This window comes from Bradysia coprophila, unplaced genomic scaffold (assembly GCF_014529535.1).
Source record: "Bradysia coprophila strain Holo2 unplaced genomic scaffold, BU_Bcop_v1 contig_138, whole genome shotgun sequence".
NCBI classification, from domain to species: Eukaryota; Metazoa; Arthropoda; class Insecta; order Diptera; family Sciaridae; genus Bradysia; species Bradysia coprophila.
The window spans coordinates 214138-235949 of record NW_023503409.1 but is presented as its reverse complement, the minus strand read 5'-3'; the positions used below and the strand labels follow the sequence as shown (position 1 = coordinate 235949).

Sequence of the window (21812 nt, the reverse complement as noted above, 5' to 3'; positions counted from 1 at the left end):
TGTTTTCATGTCAATTCAATGGTTTTTCATAGGAACTGACCTCCAACTATCTCAATAATGTCATTTACTGAAGAAAAAAACGAAAAAACCCGGTAAGTATCCATCAAATCTCTAGGTTCTAGGCTGGGGAAGAGAGATCCATTAGATTTCAGGATGTAGAGTCATCAACTTATAGGAACTGACCTCCAACTATCTCAATAATGTCATTTACTGAAGAAAAAAACGAAAAAACCCGGTAAGTATCCGTCAAATCTCTAGGTTCTAGGCTGGGGAAGAGAGATCCATTAGATTTCAGGATGTAGAGTCATCAACTTATAGGAACTGACCTCCAACTATCTCAATAATGTCATTTACTGAAGAAAAAAAAGAAAAAATCTGTTAAGAATCCATCAAATCTCTAGGTTCTAGGCTGGGGAAGAGAGATCCATTAGATTTCAGGATGTAGAGTCATCAACTTATAGGAACTGACCTCCAACTATCTCAATAATGTCATTTACTGAAGAAAAAAAAGAAAAAATCTGTTAAGAATCCATCAAATCTCTAGGTTCTAGAACAGGGAAGAAATAATTATATATCATTGGGATGAGGACTAATGTCAGAGTAATTGTTCTATAAAAATTTGCAGTTTTTTTTCCAAAGTATGGGCACAACAGTACTCAGAAAAAGTGTGCAAAATTAAACTCAAATTCTGATCTGGAGGTATGTGGGTATCCTGGCCCATTTCTTGGGAACCACAAATCGGTTCAAGCTCCGCCGGGCAGATTTCGAAAGAGTTTACTTATACCTTTCTAAATCACTTTTACTTATCAAAATGGACTAAGAATTGGCCAAGTTATCAGTCCACAAAGTTGAGTAATTTTCCGGGCCACTTTTTGGGAAAGTACCGATACCAACGCCATCTGGACTAACCAAAAAAAAAATTGTTCCACAAAATGTCGGCATTGGATCACCCTCTTCAGAAAAAAAAAAATTTTTGAAAAAGACTCTTTCCTTCGGGAGATATTTGACTTTTAATTTTTTCATATAAATGGCTTTTCCGGCCGGAAAATCAATTTTCCATTTTCCGGAAAAAAATTTAGTTCTATACTTTTTCACCACAAACAACATGCGATATCAAAAAAATTCAAAAGTTGCAAGGCGAGCGGAGTTACTTTTTCTGACACAAGCACCTGGACTATAAATGCAGTCTACTTGATCTTTCATACAATCTTTCGTTGATACAGTAGAATGTATGTTAAAGGTAGAGTTATGTTTTGCATTTCAAAAGTTCATTTTCGCAGCTTGTTGCAGAAAACTTTGTATGTAATTCAAACTCAGTAAGGTGTTAATTTAACGTCGAATCGAATCGGTCATTCTAATAATTCTAACTTGCGGTTATAAACTGAAACAAAGAATTACATTCGGTACGCATCAGTGTCAGTGCATGCAATTATCATGAGATCTTACACTTCAAAATTTCCAACCAAAAACGACCCGCACTTTAGCATGAAGGGACTACACTTCCTTTCGACGTGTATCTTTTCGAAACAAACTTCGAATGTGTTTTACAAATAGAGGTCAAATCCCCAAAGATTCCATTTCTTTCCATATACGTCCCTCTACTGTGCAAAAAATGTTATTTTTTTTGGGAAAATATGGTTCAAACATATCTCATCGTGCTCCTTTAATATCTATAAAAGCCGATTGGCAAACAGTAGTCGCTCTAACATTGAGTAATAAAGTAATAAAATTGTTAAACAATTTCACCATGGGCAAAACTAATATAAAACTTTGAGAAACAGAAATAAATAAGGTATATATAATTTTGATAAAAAATTGACTTGTTGTTATTGTACTCACATATATGTATAGTGTCAAAGATTGTATGTGGAACAAGAGAAGAAGAAAAAATTCAGAAAGAAAAATGGGGAATTTGCAATCAGACCAACTACTAAATAGGGTTTCAAATTGGGTTATTCGGAAAGTAAATGCTATATTTGATCGTGAAAAGATTGGGATGTGGATGAACGTAGGTGTACGGGAAACCCTTTTTTTGCTATTGGGATAACTTAATTTCAATAGAGGATACCGATCGGTTAAAAGGTATTGGGCTCACAAGTAACAATAGGAAAAATAAATTTAAAAATAAAAATGGGATTCACTTCATTAAATTCAGGAATTGATATAAAAAATTTTGAACGATGCCATTTCCCAAGGCATAAAAAGTGTGTTAAACAAAAGGACATTGACAGCATGCAGCATATAAACTTGAAATAAAATAACCGGAAAATGTTACTGTTATAAGCTTTTATGGCGTGTAGTGTTATCTATAATGGTATCTGCACAAAATTTCTTGGTCGTATAGAGCAGCTGTATTTCTCTATCTGATTATCCGATCATAATTTACAATATTTAAAAAGAAATAGTAATGATCCATTGAAAATAAAAATGAACGAACGAGTTTACATATCGGGCGACATTTCAGACGGAACCGTACTGGTTTCAGTCGATTGACTCATCGGCGATGCCTGGAATTTATATTCAAAATTTTCGCAATAACATTTTGCCGCATGAAACGAGGGAAGCCAGAATTCTTTCCTGGCTGACGGTACTGATCGACACTGTGATAGTTGCATTAAAATGTAAAATCAAATGTTACGAAATTCAAAATGCTGTATTTCCAAAATAATAAATGAAACATAAATATGCAAGCAAACAATAAATATATGCATTTTATTACCTTGGAGTAGCATAATATTGACTATTCAGTGAAAGTTATTATTATTCCCTCACGTTGGCAAAAAAAACTTTTTTTTTTCATATGTACCATAAATTTGTAAGCAGACAATATCGAACATAAACACAATACAAAACGTAAACACAAACAATAAACTCTGCTTCTCTACTGGGTTTATGTTGTTTACTTCCATTGAACAAAAAATTCATGAATTTAAAAGCAGGACAATAATAAACTGTTGACATTAAAAGACATTTCTTTAAAATCAAAACAATAAATTAATTATGTGATTATGAGCAGCCCTCAGTGAGATGCACTCCCTTTTTTACCGTTTTTTCACCATTGTTTGTTTAGGGAAAATTGCACGGATATGAAACTGAACTGGAAAACATTGCTTGTAATAACATTTTTGAAAAAAAAAAGTTTCCAGTAACATTCATATAGTCGGTATACAGGCGGTATATATAGTCAATAAAAATAAAACAGCAGAATCTAGCTGATGCAAAGCATTACTGACTATTGTTCCGTATTTAAATAAATCCGTGTTCTCATTTTCATTATATAGACACGTACATAATTATTTAATGATTTGACGACATCAAATAAAGAAAGAATTGCACAAGTAACTAAAGTAAGTTAAAGTAAATATTAGCGATTGTAATGGAAAAGGTATACATAATATAACTCTTCTACATAAACTCCTGAGGCCATCTACCTACTTTCAAATGATAAAAATGCTTTTGTGAACGGAGAACGACATCAATCAATCTTACAATTCACAATTGAAAATAAGCCTTCTGGACATGAAATTGATTTAAAAAGAACATCGGTGTCTTAACGACAGGAACGCTCATGTTTATTCGATTGCAATATATAGCGATGGAGTCAGAGTTTAGCTCACGTTGCCAGTCGCGTTTTATCAATATCTAATTTCGTAATGTAATTCTTTCTCGCTGTGTTATAAATCAATTTCCATTTCCTTTTACCGGTTTCCGTGACGCTAAACTAAAATAATGATCCGATAACAAGTGGTAACGGTGTTGAAGTTGTAGATGTGGGTGTCAATTCGTTGACAAATTTTAAATGTAGATTCAATGGATTAATCGAACTTATTGCACCCACAAATTATTAGTGCAAAAGCTTCTTAATACGATTAAGCGAGATATCAGCCGAATTACGGAAGGTCCTTCCAGTTGAATCTAGTTGAATTGAGATCAACATTTACAGTCCGGTTAATACTTTTTTCAGGTGCCAAAACACCCTGTTTGTCCACTCAAATGCGTTGAGAAAATTGTATATTCCACTCACTCCAAGAATTACACGAAAGAGAGCGGGAACAAAATAAACATTTTGTCCCCTGATCTGTCAATACGTTTTTTGTGACATTTGTTTTCATGTTTTTTTGTGTGGACACAAACGAATTCTCGCAAAATGCACACACGAAAAACATCGAGTTCACCTCGCTTTGCTCTGGCCGCAAGCTCTTGGAATTTCCTATATTTTCCACTTGGTAAACAAATAACTATTTGCACATGTCATTGTCAATAAGAATTGTCACTCGTTTCCAACCACGAAACAGTGACCAAAGTTTATTTTTTCTTCAGTTCAATTAAAAGTTGAAAAATAATTCTCTTAGTTTCTCGAAGCAACACCAACTATCTCGTTTTTCGACTATCCCATTTTGCTAAGTTTCTACACCAAAGCTGGAAAAGGAAATCTACAACTACTACAACAAACATGAACATTTATTAATAGTACGGATCCATTCATGCATGGTTGGCTACGTATATATACCAATTACCAATGTAATGATTCGGCAATTTCATTAATTAATAAATTACTAAGGATGTTAGATGTTTGAACATTTGATGAAAACTTTCTACTTTGATGAGAGTCTTTACAACACCGAAACATCATACCCCACTTCGTTTCGCATTCATTCATAAATACATTTTTTATAAGCTTTACCTTTCTCATTCCAGGACTTATCCGAATACATGTGTGAAAATGGAATGCCACCCACATTCGTACCGCACAAGCCAGTTACAGGCGTCATTGGAGCATCCTTTAGTGTGGTTTCTATCATGGTGGCGAATATCTTACGTTTATTTAAGGTAAGTTTTGACAAAACATTCTAAGACTTTCGGTCGCTATTGTTTCATATATTAATGTGCTATAACGAATTATTCGCTTTGATGTTAAAACATTGTGATAATAAATGGAATGAAGACAAATTATAAAATAACATTTTAAACCTTCATATATGGATATCGCAATTTTGCCCAATTAAGAAACTTTGTTTAACTTTCGAAAAAGCAATTCAATGAGAGTATTTCCGGGCCATTGCACGTAGACCGTTCATGTTTTTGTTGTAAAATTAGAATAACTGATATTCCAATTATCTCTGTTCTTCTTTAATTTTATGGATAATTCATATTTCATTGCCTATCCACCCGGAATATTGTTGTTACATGTACATTTCCCATCCGCGGAAAGCGGTCGTTACATGTGGGAACTTTTTCATTACATCACAAGTGAAGGAATAGTATGTTGTGTTACAAGTATTGTAATGTTGTTTTTTTTCAGCACTCGCTCCGCTCGTAAGGAAAACTTGGGTCGTGTGCTGAAAAAATCTCATTACAATACGTGTAACACATCATGCTTTGTGCCAACCGAGAATTGAAATAGACAAGAGCACAAAAAATCATAATTTTCATTGTAAACAATCACTCTTCAAATTTGATCGATCACATTGCTTTGCATTTTCTCGAACGAATGCTGTAACAACTCATACAAATTTCATATCAACACTGCTTTGAGTGTTGTAATATCACATCAAACGGGTGCTGAAATAAGTCACTTTACAACACTAAAATGAGTGCTGAAAAGAGTCGTATTTCAATTCTCGGTGGCACAAAATTCATATGAAAATTTATTACATACCAGGAGGCTCGTGATGTTGTTTTTGTTTTGATACCAAAAACTTCGTGACTTGAATTAAGTGCACACCAATGAGCGGAAATTCAACAAAAAATAAAAAAAACACAAAATAAAAGTGACGGCCATTTTGTCTATAGCCATAATTTCAATTTTTCCAACTTCGGCGAACACCAATGGCCAAATAATTTTAATATTTGCATTTTCCACTTATTTTCAAAAACACTCAACACTTTTGCTTTCATTATCATGTATTCACTTCACTTCACAGCAAAATTTATTGTAACACCACCAAAATCGACAAATATTACGCAAAATATGAATCTAGCACTTCACAAAAACAAAACAGTCGAAGTAGTTTGTCAACATGTCAACAGTAGTATTGCCAGTGATGCAGGGACTATTTTTGAGAAATCGGATTTCTCAAAATTCTCAAAAAATTCTCATTTCTCAAAAATTTCTCAAATTTTTAAAGCTTAAAACATAGTTTAACAATGTACTTTTATGTGCAGACAGACAAAAAAGTAACCAGAGAACTTAACAGTCGAAAAAGAGTAAGAAGAAGTAATTAAAGCCTTCGATATTCAGTTTTCAAGTATTTATCAAAACTAGCTGTCTAAATCAGTTCCAAAAACGTTTAATATATTATCAACATCGTTAGACACTTAACAAAGTTAATTTTCCTTTTTATTCAGAAAAACAAGAAAAATATTTTGTAAAATTTTGAGAAATTTAAAGAAATATTTCTCAAGTTTCTCAAAGAATTCTCAAAATTCTCAAAAAAAAAATCAAAAATAGTCCCTGCAGTGATGCTTTCGGGATTAATGTTGTGAAGAAGTGTGAGCCGATTTCATGCAAGGTTCTGAAAGAACCAGGTTAATACGGTTAAGACACTCACAAAGGCGTGTGACACTGAAATCGACAAACGCCCTCAGTATAGATTGTGTGTGAAACCAACTTGAAGAAAATGTTTTTTGGGAAAAATCGGAATTTTGTTACGTTGCCTTTTTCATATAAACTTCGTAGACGCTGAACTCAATTTGTGTGTCACCGCCTTCGCGATCAACTCAGAGTTGTCTTAACCTGGTTCTTTCAGAACCTTGATTTCATGAGCAGACTAGATTCGTTTATAAACGTTTCAATGCAACAACAATTTTTTTTGTTGGTTTTGTTTTATCGGTATTTTTTATGTTTATTATTAGTCTGGCAGTGAATGAAATAGCGCGACATAAATGTTGTGAAATTGTACGTTAATTTAGAATAATCTTTTGATATTCAAGAATCTGCCAGTGTCTACTTGAACACTTTGGTTTTGAACTGTCAGGTCCTTGGGAAAATGGGACAATGTACTCGTAACAACCATATTCCGGGTGAATAGACAATAAAACATCATAAATTGGATGCTTCTTAGTTCATTACACTCAGAATCAATTTTGTGAACTCGCGAACTCACTCTTGTGGTTTTAAGCAACCCGATTTGGAAACGGTTATGTTGACTCGTGTAGTTGCATAAACGCCTTCGGCTCGAATATGCAAACTCTACACTTTTCAAAAAAACCCGTTTCCAAAGCTTGTTGCTTAAAACCACATTTGTCAGTTCGGCTCGTATCACAAAATTGATCCCTCATGTTGTGAACTACCTCCGCAGCATCCAATGTAATCTACTATTACTATATGCCTGTTCGACTACAACCCTGTCTACGAACATTTTTGTCGAAAACTTTTAAAACTTTAGTTATACAGGTTGGATATCATAGTGGTAGAAAAATGTTAAGTGGGTTGTTGAAAATTTCTCAAATATCAGGTATTTCGATGACCGAATTTAGCTGATGTTCAGCTCCTCGTTCCTAAAACATTACTCTAAGAAATGATTCACTCCAAAAATAGTATAAATTGCATAATACTTCTAAAAATATACCGAAACATCCCGCAAATTCGTTTAGCCACCCCGAATAACTTTTTCCATTTACATATTAACGAAGATAAAACTCTGTTGTTTGTATCGTGCAAACTATAAATAAGTTTAAACTTTTGCGGCGCCACTGGATGTTCGTATTTCACTTCAGGTTAAACCGGCACTGAATATTACAGTTTCACTTTCTGGTTTCCTGTATCGTGTATCGTTCAATACCAACTCAAATTTGTGGTAGATTTTAACGCAAAATATTATTTTAAGCTAACATTAATCGTACGATAGTCGGCTTTGATGTGGTTCTTTCATATTCAACATTTTAGATACAAACGGCTTAGAATGTATCAATTTCAAAAAGAATTTCTCTCCAAAACCAATGGTAAAATTTGTGTTGTTGGAATAGTTTCGGCATGTAAAATAGTCATACAAAATGGTTCTTCGTAACCCATATAAGCAAGCATGCTTACAAAATTAATGTAATAATTCATATGGGTCCTAATTTGAGCGAGCAATGTGCATGAGAGCCATTGTAATTATAATAATGTATGGAAAGGTGATATAGGAATTTTGGCCATCGTTTACATAATATGTAAAACCATGAAGACTTCTTTTGTCCGCTACTATGTGGAAATTTGAAAATAATAAAACATCGTAGGAAATAAAGAAAATACCTATGTGGTTGTTGTGTAACAAGACATGAAGCGTTTAAAATGAAATACCCTCTTTATGGTTACAGAAAAAAAAATAGAATTTCAAACAGTCGTTTCGACAGATTTCGAACTTGTCTGTGTCATATTGATCCCTATCGTTGTTGATTTCCTTATTTTTATTCATTTTGTAGAAAGTTTTGTTTTAAATTATCCGTATATCTTCGATTTTTTGCCGAAAAAGTCCCTTTCTTCTAATTTACATGTGATAGTGATACGCATGATATAGAGCGGAATAAGTGGGAGGGTTTTCTGAGATGAAAACTCGATGTCAATACCTCAAGCCTACACTCGATGTAAATTAGAATTTTCTTTTTCCACTCACACTTATACTCAAGGTAGACAGAATGAATGTTTAAGCGGGTAAACAACTCGAATAAAGTGTAGTCAGTATATTCTAGCGTACGGATAAAGGTACATTCGCGTGCTAATGTTACTGTTAACGGAACTAAATTTCTCCAGCGGTAACTGTGCTTACTTGATGGCGAGAACACTTCTCGCCGAGAAGCATGTAAGTACAATAGAGAACGTTAGCTAAACGGCCGCTAACGCTAATTTCCAACGCTAAATCCACCGCTAACGCTAAAATCAACGGTAATGCCCTGTCAATAAATGGCACCATTGTGAATGCATACACATGGACGACGAAATTTTCGATTTATTTTTCATTTATTATTTTAAAAGGTCAGCCGGATCAATATTTTATTACTGCAATCCGTAGACCTAATTTGCAGGAAGGTAGCGACACTGTGCTGGAAAAAATCTATTCAATTTACAATACGCTGTTCGACGACAAACATCCTCCACTACACAACAAACACGTGGTTAACCTGCAATTGAAACACATGAAATTAATTTTGTGATTATTACTATCACAATGTGATCGGATTAACATTTTATCAATGGAATTAGTAGATCTGACTTGTAGGAAGCAAGCAGCATTGCTGTTGTGCTATCGAGAAATGCCGAATCTTCAATGGTTATGTGATGACTGCATCATTCAAACACGCTTGACCGACGTTTCATCTTATCGATTCAATAAATTCAATTCGACCGCTGTTAATCGAACCTCATCACCATCGTACGCCCAACGTTCGCTTATTGCTGCCAAACGTAAGCGTAATCGAAATCCGTTGTCTAATCCAAAACCGAAGAATAGTTCAGTGTTTTTGGTAAACCGATCGCCGAACGACAAACTTGTCGTTAGAAACGTCGATGATTCAATGACCCTATCAGTAAACGAAACGCAACCCGAAAATCGTATGGTCAAATCTCCTGGTGCAAATGGATCGAATCAACGGATTTCACCTGTAATAAATCGGCCGGATGTCGCTCAATCCAAGCCGGAGACGCAACTCGAAAATCGTATAGTCAAATCACCTGGTGCACATGGATCGAATCTGATTACGCCTGGAATAAATCGATCAGATGTCGCTCAACCCAAGCATCACAATGACTCCACAGATGTCAAAGAATCTCTCAAGGTACCACCGGATCTCGAAAACCCGACGTCTAATTCTAGTTCTTTTGCCGAGGTGGTAACTAAATCGTCCATTGCAAAACCGATGCCCGTTGAAGTCAAAGACTCAACAATTCAACCGCAAAATGATTCGATTCGGTCGCAACGTATCTTTACGCCGGCAACAGAGACACATAAGGTAGCTTATTTATCCCAATTTGATCCGTCTACTACCGAATCGCAAATTGTCAGCTATTTGCTACGGAAGAATGTAATAACGTCGGCTGAAGATGTGTCATGTAAGATATTGGTTTCGCCCTATGAAAATATGAACTTCGTTAGCTTTGTATCATTTAAGGTCACTGTGAATTCTGACATATTTGACTCTGTAATTGACAGTGAATTGTGGCCCGAGGGCATTGTTGCTCGTGAGTTTGTAAAGCGCTGAAAAGTCAATGAATTTTGTATTTTTGATTTTGAATTTTGTAAGAAGTAATTTAATAGCACTGTAACTTAGTTGTAAATATTGTTAACATTTTGTTCAGCCAGTTTTTTGGCGGTGACAATAAATTCATTCATTCATAATCACAAAATTAATTTCAGGTGTTTCAATTGCAGGTTAACCACGTGTTTGTTGTGTAGTGGAGGATGTTTGTCGTCGAACAGCGTATTGTAAATTGAATAGATTTTTTCCAGCACAGTGTCGCTACCTTCCTGCAAATTAGGTCTACGGATTGCAGTAATAAAATATTGATCCGGCTGACCTTTTAAAATAATAAATGAAAAATAAATCGAAAATTTCGTCGTCCATGTGTATGCATTCACAATGGTGCCATTTATTGACAGGGCATTACCGTTGATTTTAGCGTTAGCGGTGGATTTAGCGTTGGAAATTAGCGTTAGCGGCCGTTTAGCTAACGTTCTCTAATACCTGTGTTACATGTCACTTTAATCGTTCCTTAATCAACCCGATATACTCTGCGTCAACAGAATATTACATTCATTTCTACTAATCAAAATCCATATTCTAATTAACGATTCCATATTCTCATCTCCTATCTCTAAATAATTTACTTCAACTAGTCAATTGTTACACAACATCTGTTTGTATGATGACAAGAAAATCATCGGAAGAGATAGGAAACATCTTGTAAAGAATTTTCCTAATATTATTATTATTGCATTACCATCGTGCTGTTCGTTTACACACAATAAGTATGATAGTAGCACCAGTAACATCAATCTACCAAATATGATTTCCTGTCGACATTTATCCGCAACCTAATAAGACGGCAGTCTATAAATAAAATTGAATGACTGCAGAAATGGGTATAGTCTTCTGTTTGTGACATTTTCTCTCTTTTTTCTTTCTATAATATTTTTCATCAATTTTTTTCTTCTTCTACTTTTGTCATAAATGGATCAACTTCCAATTTCAAATGCAAAAACATTTTTGTTTGTGCTTTTTATCGGTGTCGTCGCCTTATTTTGTGGAAAAACGAGATATTGATTTGAGGTAAATGCACGGTATGCAATTTCAAAGCTACATATGTTACGATTTTCTTAGCAAGCATTTTAGTTTAGCTTTATCTGAAGATCCGCTATTATAAGTATACGATAACGAAAAAGATAAATGTTTATTTTTAACGGGCTATTTTGCTTGCTGTTATGTTATTTTTAGTCTGGTGAACACATTCCAATATTCTTCATGAAAACAAAATTGAATTGAGAATAATAGTGTCTTGAATGGCAACACTAAACGTGTGACATTCCTTATTATATCCAATGTAGACACATCCCTAGTTGAAAAAAAAAATATGTTCTACTCAGTCGCAAAGATTTTCTCACAGTGACGTTTTCTTTGTAAGCGAACACTGATAATGTCTGTTGAATCTTCTTTTATATCTTTCCTTCTCGACGAACAATTTACTTTTCCGCAATTTTTTTCTTTTTCGAACAATGGAGTTATTTCAGTACAGTCGTTCTCTAACATTTTTTTTATATGTTTTCAATGTAACAAATTTCTCCAAAGTAAATATTCAGTGGTAGATTGAAGGGTTAAACACATATTTGTCTGGTTCCGAATTAAAATCAGTTTGGAGTAGTTTGACTAATTCAACGAGAGATTTGTCATTTTACAGTTCCAGTTATCCCTTATTCGGTCAATCTCGCAAAAAGCTTTAGTATAGAAATTTGAAGCTTCTTCAGTTTGTTCTACACCAATATTTTACTCTTCTAAAATACACCATTAGTGTATAATACCATAAACTTATATGATGTATAAAATGGTGTTTATATTGGTAATATGCATCCTATTACTTTATCGGCTCTAACATAACTCTCATCTATTGAAGCTCTATGTAGACACATTGCTGGGATTTACATTATGCTGCAATCTCATTTGTTGACTCATAATATTCTCTGAAACATTTCACAATAATGTGGCAGTGCTCTTTACATCCCCGGCTGCACTACATTGCAATTTTTGACTTTGCTACTTTCAACATACACACCCTTGTCGTTGTTGTCTATATCAGGTAACTAAGTCGTGGGTAGACCTTTTAAGTAACTTCTCCTTTACTACTAATTTTCAAATTTCACCTCACAGGAGACAGGATGGTGAACTTATATATTTTCGTTTATTTCTTTCGTTTTATTTGTTTCACACGTATTCCACCACATAAAAGTAGCGTTTGTCTTTACGTTTCTTCAATTCCACACGTACAAGTGAGTGAAACGACACTCTTTACGCTTCTTTTGTTAACAACATGTAGAACGATGTGTAACAATTAAAACTGTAGAATGCTAACCAATTGCAAACTTAAATTGAGTTGATTTTATTGATTAAATGATGCTGATAATCAACAAAACCTCGATATATTGGTTGTATTGTTATTATGATAAATCAACGACAATATTCTTAACTCTACCAGATTCCAAATATTATTTAAATTTTTAGATGAATTCTACAACAAACTTTCACTTAAATAACTTCTAGGTAGAGTATAATTTATTTAAAAGAATTTGGAGGACGTATCTACACCCTGTTTTCCTTCTTGTTTGCCTCACTTTTTCATATTCGAAGATGCTGTACGTACATCGAATTAAAAGTTTCTGCTCATCAACTTCGATTAAGTCCCAGTTGAATTCACAACTAAAAAATAATAAGATTTTTAATGTGAATTGCTCCTTATTTGATTATTTCGCTTTCGCCCTCGACTCGAATCAACAATTTTCGCACAAGGAGAATTATTTCCATCCGTCATATTTACGTAATGTATGCTTCTACCAAAAATGTGCGCATTATATTCTGAAAATATGAAAGCTCAACTATAAAAGCATAATGATAGATGACTCAAAGCAAACTATAACATGGCTTTATAAGTAGTTATAGCGATATCAAAAACCGTACATGAAAAAAAAACCCAAATCGAATAAAGAATTCTCTTTGTCCTTGAAGTAAAATTCATATTTGTCAGCAAAGGATCACTTTTAGGATTTATAGTTAAATATTTTTACAATTTCTTCTGTGAGCTTTATTTTCTATATATTTTATGTTCCATTACAAAAGTATACAATAAAAATGTCTGTCAAATGTAAGAAAACTGGAAAATTATACATATTTTGTATTCGCATTTACTATTCGTAAAATAATATCTAACAACTGGAAACAAATGGAAATTTTTGTAATCAGTGCAGTAATTGAATAAAAAAATATGCAAAACAGTCAGGGTCAGCTCAGCAATTTATTTATACTTCAGAAACTTCCTATTTCCGTGCCTTATGGTTACACATTGGTTTTCTTTCTATCTAATGCAATAAATGAAAGAAAGGAAAATAATGTAGAGCTTCCTAATTTAATTAATACCGCAGAGTGTATCACCGCCTTTGTTTCAGGAAGTAAACGCGAAACCAATAACTACTGTTGAACAATGTTCACTTGATGAAAGAAAATATTTATGTCTTTTAATCAATAAATATGTTTTTGCTTTGTTGATATATTTAAAAGGACTTACTTTGAAACAGCACAACTTTTATAAAAAACCAAAACCCAGAACAAGAACAGGCAGGTCGAAAGTTATAATCTAATGAAATTTTAGCTTTGTAAAAAAATATCTGGGAAGTTTTTTGATATTGCCGCTTGGTCCTCGAGTGTTTTGACACGACACAACCGTGTACAAAAGGGAAAAGATGAAGAGATTTTTCGCTCAATTTGGAGACGAAAAAAGATTAAAGCAGCGCACATTCCATCAAATTTACATGTACATTTCATTCATTAATCCAAGTAATTTTACTCTTAATTTTGTTATGTACAATGTAGGTATGACGCACGAGTTTATGTGTATAACGCTTGAAATGGTTCAATATAAAGTGGGTTTCTGTTTGTTGGGAAGAAGGATCTTCATCACCCTGGCTATTTTAATTTGTTATTAGCATAAAATATAAATTTTCAAAAATTTCCTTTTAAAAGGAGATGTGTAAGAAGTTTGTTTGTTTCGATATTGTTTGAATGTACCAACGTATATAATGGAATATGGATAATGTAATTAGATGAGAGTCTATACATCTATTTTGAGCTCTGTGAAAATGTTTCCACATAATGTTTAAATTAGTATCTGATAAAGACTGAGTTGTTATCCGAAACAGTTAATTTTTGGTAGGCACACTTAATTAAACTCCGAATTTAGCTGACGTTTATTTTCTAAAATTTCAGATTCCTCAAATTAGCTATGCCTCTACCAGCACAGAATTGTCAGATAAATCACGTTTTGAGTACTTTAGTCGCGTAGTACCACCCGACAATTTTCAAGCCCAAGCCATGGTGGAAATACTAAAAACCCTAGGGTGGGGCTACGTCAGTACGGTAGCAGTTGAAGGTGATTATGGTGAGAAGGTGAGTAATTTTGTTACATACGATCGAATAGAACTATTAAGCAATTTTGTTGCGTTACTACAACTACATAGTGATTCAACGGACATAAAACCTTAAACTGTAAACTTTATTATTTTCCGTTATTTGTCTTCCATCTGCCTTACACACGATGTATTCAATCAATTATTTATGGCTTTTATGGGGCTATGTATACACTTTGTAATCTGATGTAACTACCATGATTATAGCCGACGTGTGCATGTACGATTTGTGCCATAAATACTTGATGTTATAGCAATGTGGGTAGAGCTTTTATTCGTATCTTTTTTGATTTAATTTTAGGCATAATGTTGCATCAAACTCAACGTATCTTACAGTGATACAATTTTGTGTCTCTTTAATGAAATGATGGAATTTTGTGTTAGGAAAACATTAGATTTGTTGCCGGTGTTAAAAGTAACACAGTTAAGTTGAAAATGACATTAAAATTGTATTATGTTACCACCAGATTATGTTGACACAGAAAGCTCGTTTTTTTCCCTTTTGACATTGGGTGATGTGTATAAGCAACCTAAAACTTCCACCTTTACCCATATCATTAATCTTACTTGATTGAAATTTCATCAAAAATAAAATAAAAATGTTCAAATGTGAACAATCGATAAAAGAACGTCAATAACATTAGAACGATTTTCGCGTTACAAGCTCCCTAAAAAGATTTGGTGTATAGTCTTTAGAACAAATGTGAAACTCGTTAAATGTGTTCAATCCAGCGACGACCCACTTCAACTGATGAAGATGATCCAGCAAGCCACAGCGCTCCTGAGGCCGAAACCGTATCTTCCTCGATAGTTCATTCTATCGCAAATCACCTTACCTGAATAAGCTCTATTATGGAATAGCCAATTGCATTCACATTATGTGAGTGAAAACATAAAAATTTTCACTGCAATGGCATGTGAGGTATCTTAGAAAAGTTGAGTTCAACCTCTTTCAGAAAAACCAATTTCAGAAACAAAAACTAGTGTGAAAGATAAATTTACAAAGTTTATAAAGATTTTCGGATTTGCGTTGCACTAACAATAAAATGCAAATTTTCTTGACATTTTCCACCCATTTTCAAAAACTCTTTCGTTCTGAATTTCTATGAAATCGTGAGCGAAATAACGATTAATCTGACGTATATATTCTGTCCGAGATTTCACTTCAAATTTGAGCAATTTTTCGTTGGGAACAAACTTTCTACTTTGAAGGGCCGAAAAGTTTGCAAAACTGTATTTTTTCAACTTCGACGTAACAGCAAAATAAACTTTCCCGACATTTTGTGACTAACCTCATTGCACCCATCGGAAATGTTTCCACACAAATGTTTGAAAAATACCTTACACGTAAATAACGGTCTACTCAAAAATTGCTCGGACATTACCCTTAAAACATATGATAAAAAAAATTCTTCTGGAAAATGATCAAAGAGGGCTCTGACAGTCATGGAACACTATGTGATTTTTGGAGTAAAATTTAAAAAAAATTTATGGCACTCAGCATCATAATATGCAAAATTTGCAAACTTTAGATGCCTCTGTGGCATAAAACGTTGAATCTCGGTGCAAAAAACTTAATTAGGCTCAGGATGTGTATTATGCCTCGTCATCTAGATCCTAATGAAGAACTTTGCACTCGATGTCACAAATAAATATTAAATCGATACACTTTAGAATAAGTTAATGGGCTCAGTGTTAACGTACTAATCTTCCACCAAAATGACCCGGGTTCGATTCCCGTTACATGGAATTTTTGTAGCGATTATATCTCATTGGTAACTTCTTAAAGTACACTCAAGCTTGATAATTGGAGTAGTTGTGGCTATACATTCACACTGAATGACTCCTATGATGTAGTCCAAATACGATGAATGTGTGTACATATGTCTAGCCTACATTTAGGCAAGATATCAATTATCACCTAACTTTCTTCAGATAGCATACTTTGAGTCGTGGTTCGGAAGTCACGTAAAGCCGGTGGTCTAGACTACACTTGTTATGGGCCCTAAAAGTCTGTTAGTGGGGTCTCCAGACAAATCACACTCTAATCCGCCCTGATTAAATTTTAAGAACATGAACCTTGAAATGTTATGTGGGCTCAGTTACCATACATAAATTATAGGATACAGGTCGGCACAATACAGTATAGTACTCACTTCATTCCACTAAACGAGAATTTTTTATTGAACGAAATTTATCAGAGATCTGGTTGCAATAGAAAATAAATAACACACTTCACTTATCAATTTTCAATAACTCAATGGGAACACGTCTTATAATAAAAATATTTTCATACGCCTGTAAATGCCAAACAAAATTTTTGCGTTTCCTCGAAAAAAAATCCGACCATAGAATTATAAAGAAAAAGTTGAAAAGAGTGGGTTAGCACAATATTATAATTATGAAAAAGGGTTCACTTCGGGATTGCGAAAAAAGCAGAAAAATGTTCATTTGTAGATTAAAAAAATGTTAAAAAGAAATATCAGAATGGGTTGTTCCCTTTGGAAATTTAATTTTGGTAAAAGTATTATCCCGAAAAATTCACCTTTCAATTTATACAAACTAAAGAATTTTTGAGTGCTACAATCGAACATTCATAAAGGTAGTGAACTGATGAAACGTAAAACTATTTACCATTTACAGGTATATATTGTGCCATGAATACTGTTTGAAAGTCGAAAGAAAATTTCTAAAAAAAGTTCTTTTCCTTTAAGTGCATCAAATGCAATAAATCCTAATCGTCTTTTCTCTTTTCCACATTTTCCATATATTTTCGGTATATTTTTTCTTCACTCTTTTCGAGAAAATTAATTTAAGAAATCCCTTCATTCAGAACTTTGAAATGAGTTGAAGAACAAGGCAACATTCTTTTAGGATTTTTTTTTTACTTTTAAATGCTCGGTTGTCGGAATTAATTACTAATTTTGTGCATTTTTCGCATGTACGAAACTTAAAATGACATTATCACGGTTGATGAAATCGGAGAAATGTTATTCTTGAATTAACATGAAAAGTAGAAGAAAACCCCCGTTTCAAAAAGATTACTTGTCCTGATTTTATTTATTTCCAATAGCAAATTGATTTAAGACGAGTGCCTGTCACAGCCAGTAGTCTTTCGAAAGGATAATTATAAAATGTATATTTAGATAATTCCATTTCCAATCAACGTGCAGTCGTTGTAAAAGCACTTTTTCAATTATATTGCAGGGAATCGCTTCGTTCATCTCTATCGCCCACGACTTAGGAATATGTGTAGCTGTCTCCGAGAAAGTTTCACGTCATTCCAAACCGAACGATTTTGATCGCATCATCGAACGTTTATCACAAAAACCACAAGCACGTGCCGTTGTTATGTTTGTCGACGAGGATAATACCAGGTATGGTATAACGTCAACATTCAACAACCAGGCACACAATACAATCACCAAACAGTCCTTTTTAATTGTGTTTTGATTTTTTTCAGAAAACTTTTACTGGCAAGCATTCGTGCGAATAAAACGGGTCACTTTTACTGGGTGGGCAGTGATTCATGGGGAGCAAAAGTACATCCTGTAAGGGATCACGAATATGCAGCTGTCAACGCAATTACCGTTTTACCACATCGAACATCTTTAGTTGGTAAGCTGTGTCTATAATTTACCCGAAACTTAAATCGAAATCACAACCATTGAAACCGCACCATTGCGAAAGTTTTCGATTCAATTCAACGTTAATTCAAATTATTTAGGTTAGTTCTTTAAGTACCTTACTTACTCACATATATACAAACATGTGTTACCTCATCGTTTAACTAAAAATTATCATCACCCTCTTAGAGTGTGTGTTTAAATTGATTTGAAAGCATTAACTTTCAGCAAAATACTTCCATACCCAGAACCCGGGACACCCAGAAATTAATTAGTTTTATTCTCTGCTCCATGTACTTTTCCATTGCTGGAAAATGTTCAACAAACAGTAATCAAATTTACTTTTACCTTACGATAGAAATTAAACGATATTTATTATGTAAAACGTATACACATATATATCCCACTCGTCACACGTCATGTACCATATTCGTGTTATAATGTCCTATACTTTACACCAAAGACCGAAGGAAATAAGAGCATTCCATATCCTTTCGATTTAGCACCTACAATGGTTCAGTGTGCTGTTTTAAAGGTGAAAGGTTTTAGCTTTGGATGTGATAAATTGCTCAATGTTTTTGGATGAAAATTTTGCAGCCTTTGTGCGTTTAATACACGTTGTATTATTTTCAGTTAGGCATTGAAACGAGAGCACTTCACGGGGATATATTTGTGAAATGAGATAAAAGCTTTGCGTTAATGGCTAACAGCTACGCGAACGTAAACTTTTGTTCATAGATATGTTTGTTAGATATTGCTAACCGCTAACAAACAAAAACTCAGCACGATGATTAGTGGTCGTGAAAATATTGCAAAAAAATAAATAAATCAAAAACGGCTCGGTCAGCAACAGAAGACGATATTTATATGGCTATTGAACTTGTAGAACACGCGACAAATCGCCCAATGTGTTGACATAGTTTTATGTTGCTGATACGGAGTTCAGGAAGAGATTTACTATATTTCCTATCAACGATCTGCCACACAGACACAAATGTTTTGCTATTCCAAAATCGTTGGCATGTTGAAAGCGAAGAAATAGTTTTCAGTTGAGTAGTTTAATTTTGTGCTGTTGGGTTTGGTTTATTTCTGATGTAATATTTAGGTCGGTATTAATATGTCATTTGTAGGCATACTAAATCGTAAAATTTTAGAACTTTGTTGACGTAGAAATAATCGATGTTTACAACAGATTGAAGGTCGTCGAAAACGCTACAATTTTAATTTTTATGTAACAGAAGGAAACAGTGAGTCTGACGAGCAACAATGGAACGCAATCATTTCAAAGTAAATGTTTAGATATAACTGGTACATTGTACAATAAAAGATGAACGGAACTAAAGGTAAAAGGGCATACCAAATAAAATGCACAGTCCATGCCCAATGCCCAAGACTAATAGTCACAGCCCAAACTAATTGTCCATTTTTAATTAGCTAACCGTTTCTCGTTTAAATTCAACTGTTTTTATCATTTTCGTCCTCGTATTTCATTAGATCAGATAAATAGAGTTCAAATTCTCTTAATTCTCAGAGGTTCAGATGATAATGCATGTAGGATAGCAACTCGAAAATCATATGGGCACACAAATTTCTGAGTATGCCTATGACCAAGTTTTCGAAAAATCGAACATTCCCCACGTTTATGGTTATCCCACTCTAAACGGAGCAAATGGATCTACAAATAATTTGTGTTAAACACTAGGCTATACTTTAAACATGCGAAGTAAAAGATTTCACAATTTTACCATAACGCTTGCCGTTTCTAAAAGGTTACCAAAATTTCGAATTTTCTCAAAAATTTCCAGAAATTTCCAATTTTAGTTAAACTTCTTCAATTCTATTGTCAGAAACTGTTCCATAATATATTCGATTGCATTCAGTTGATATAGGTAATATTGGATAAAGGTATTTACCCAAATAAATCAATTTGTTGCCATCAGCATATAGTACTATGAATCCTAACGTCGACCTAAAATAAACTCAAATAACTATACACTCCCATGGCCTGACTATACACAACTCACATCGTAATAATTATGATAAAACCTCAATAGAACACATGATTTGCGGTTTTGTATCGAAATAAGTGAGTCCCTGAGGTACCATCCAGCTCCAATTCGATAAATATTTGTATTGAAATTTGTATACCTAGACGTAGACTGTATTGTTCATACTTGTTTCTGTGAAATATAGGTGGAATTCTTTAATATATTTCCATCATTATGATAGCCTTAAATCATTTAAGTTAAATGTTGTCAACGTGATAGTCGTTAACAAGTAGAACAGAATCATTCAAATTTGTATAAATTTTCTAATTAGTCACCTAACCAAATTAGACCAATTTGTCTCACTTGTGCTAAAAGAAAGAAAATATTTCGTCCGAAAAAAATCTGATTAAAAGCGATACACTAAATACAGTAATAACTCGGGGCAGTTCCCCTTATGCTTATTTCTCATTTCAGAAATTTCCTTTCGAGCTAGCTAATGAAATAAATTTTCATTTCGAGTCCATTATTTCCATTTAAAGAACGCTTCGCTCTGGCTTTTCTTAATAGTATTTAATATTAAATGGTTTTAAAACACAGAAGACCAATTACAAAGCTTAAATATGTATTATGATGTAAGTGGAAGGGTATGCAATCACAAAAAAAAACGAAAAAGAAAAAAAATTAAATTAAAAAAAATCTTTTGAGTTGATGATGATGGCAATGGTGAAGTTGATTTATTTCATTGAAAATTAAAATAATATCCACGCGCCAAATACAAACGTTATTTCTGTCGTTGGCAAAAGTTGGCAAGCGAGCAAGCCCGTATTTAATTCATAAATTGTTATTCATAAGACATTGTGTGGAACAGAATTTATTCAGCATGAAAGTTGTGTTTTGTATTGTGGTAAAGTATATTCCACATGAACAACCGCAAGAGAATTAAAGTGGTTAATGCATTGCGAGTTGTATGGAACGAAAACACAACATAGCTATAAACACTTAAACAGAAAGTGGCGCTATATGTAGGTATACAAAACGATGAAATTTGACTTTTTATTTACGACAATATTTAACAATGCAAATTTTCCGCACACACATATTGTTTGCAGAGATCGATAGATGGAGCCGATAAGCCGGAATATTAAAGATTGATGTTTGCATATGTATCAGTCATTAACTAATTAATTGTTTATGAAGAGCTCACGATTAATTATTATCACAATCAAATATTCCATAAATTATCTCCGTCAATTACATTCGAGTATTCCTCCGCAGTTGACTGGAATACTAAATCGAATAAAATCATTTTTTTTACTTGTCATGAGATAATTCACTTATTATCAAAGCGAAAAAAAGACTGCTCAGTAAAAAAAACAATCTTTTCAATCAACAAATATTACAACAAATAAAAATCATCTACTCTATTCCTTCCTAAAGTTCCAAGAATACATCCCGCGTTGTGTAGCAATAGAAATTTTCTGCAACAAGTAATCTTTGGAACACGTTCCCCTGATGCTCTCTTAATTAACGATCTACTTTTCTCACTTTTTTCA

The 21812-nt window shown here is 33.6% G+C and overlaps 1 protein-coding gene across 1 annotated transcript in view; it reads left to right on the top strand.

Moving 5' to 3' along the window:
• Positions 1–21812, top strand: part of LOC119073173 (metabotropic glutamate receptor 7-like) — a 114631-nt gene that overhangs the window by 57023 nt on the left and 35796 nt on the right. Inside the window, 4 exon segments of the mRNA XM_037178480.1 lie at positions 4699–4830; positions 14446–14625; positions 17853–18022; positions 18109–18263. Coding sequence (XP_037034375.1) covers positions 4699–4830; positions 14446–14625; positions 17853–18022; positions 18109–18263 — 637 coding nt within the window.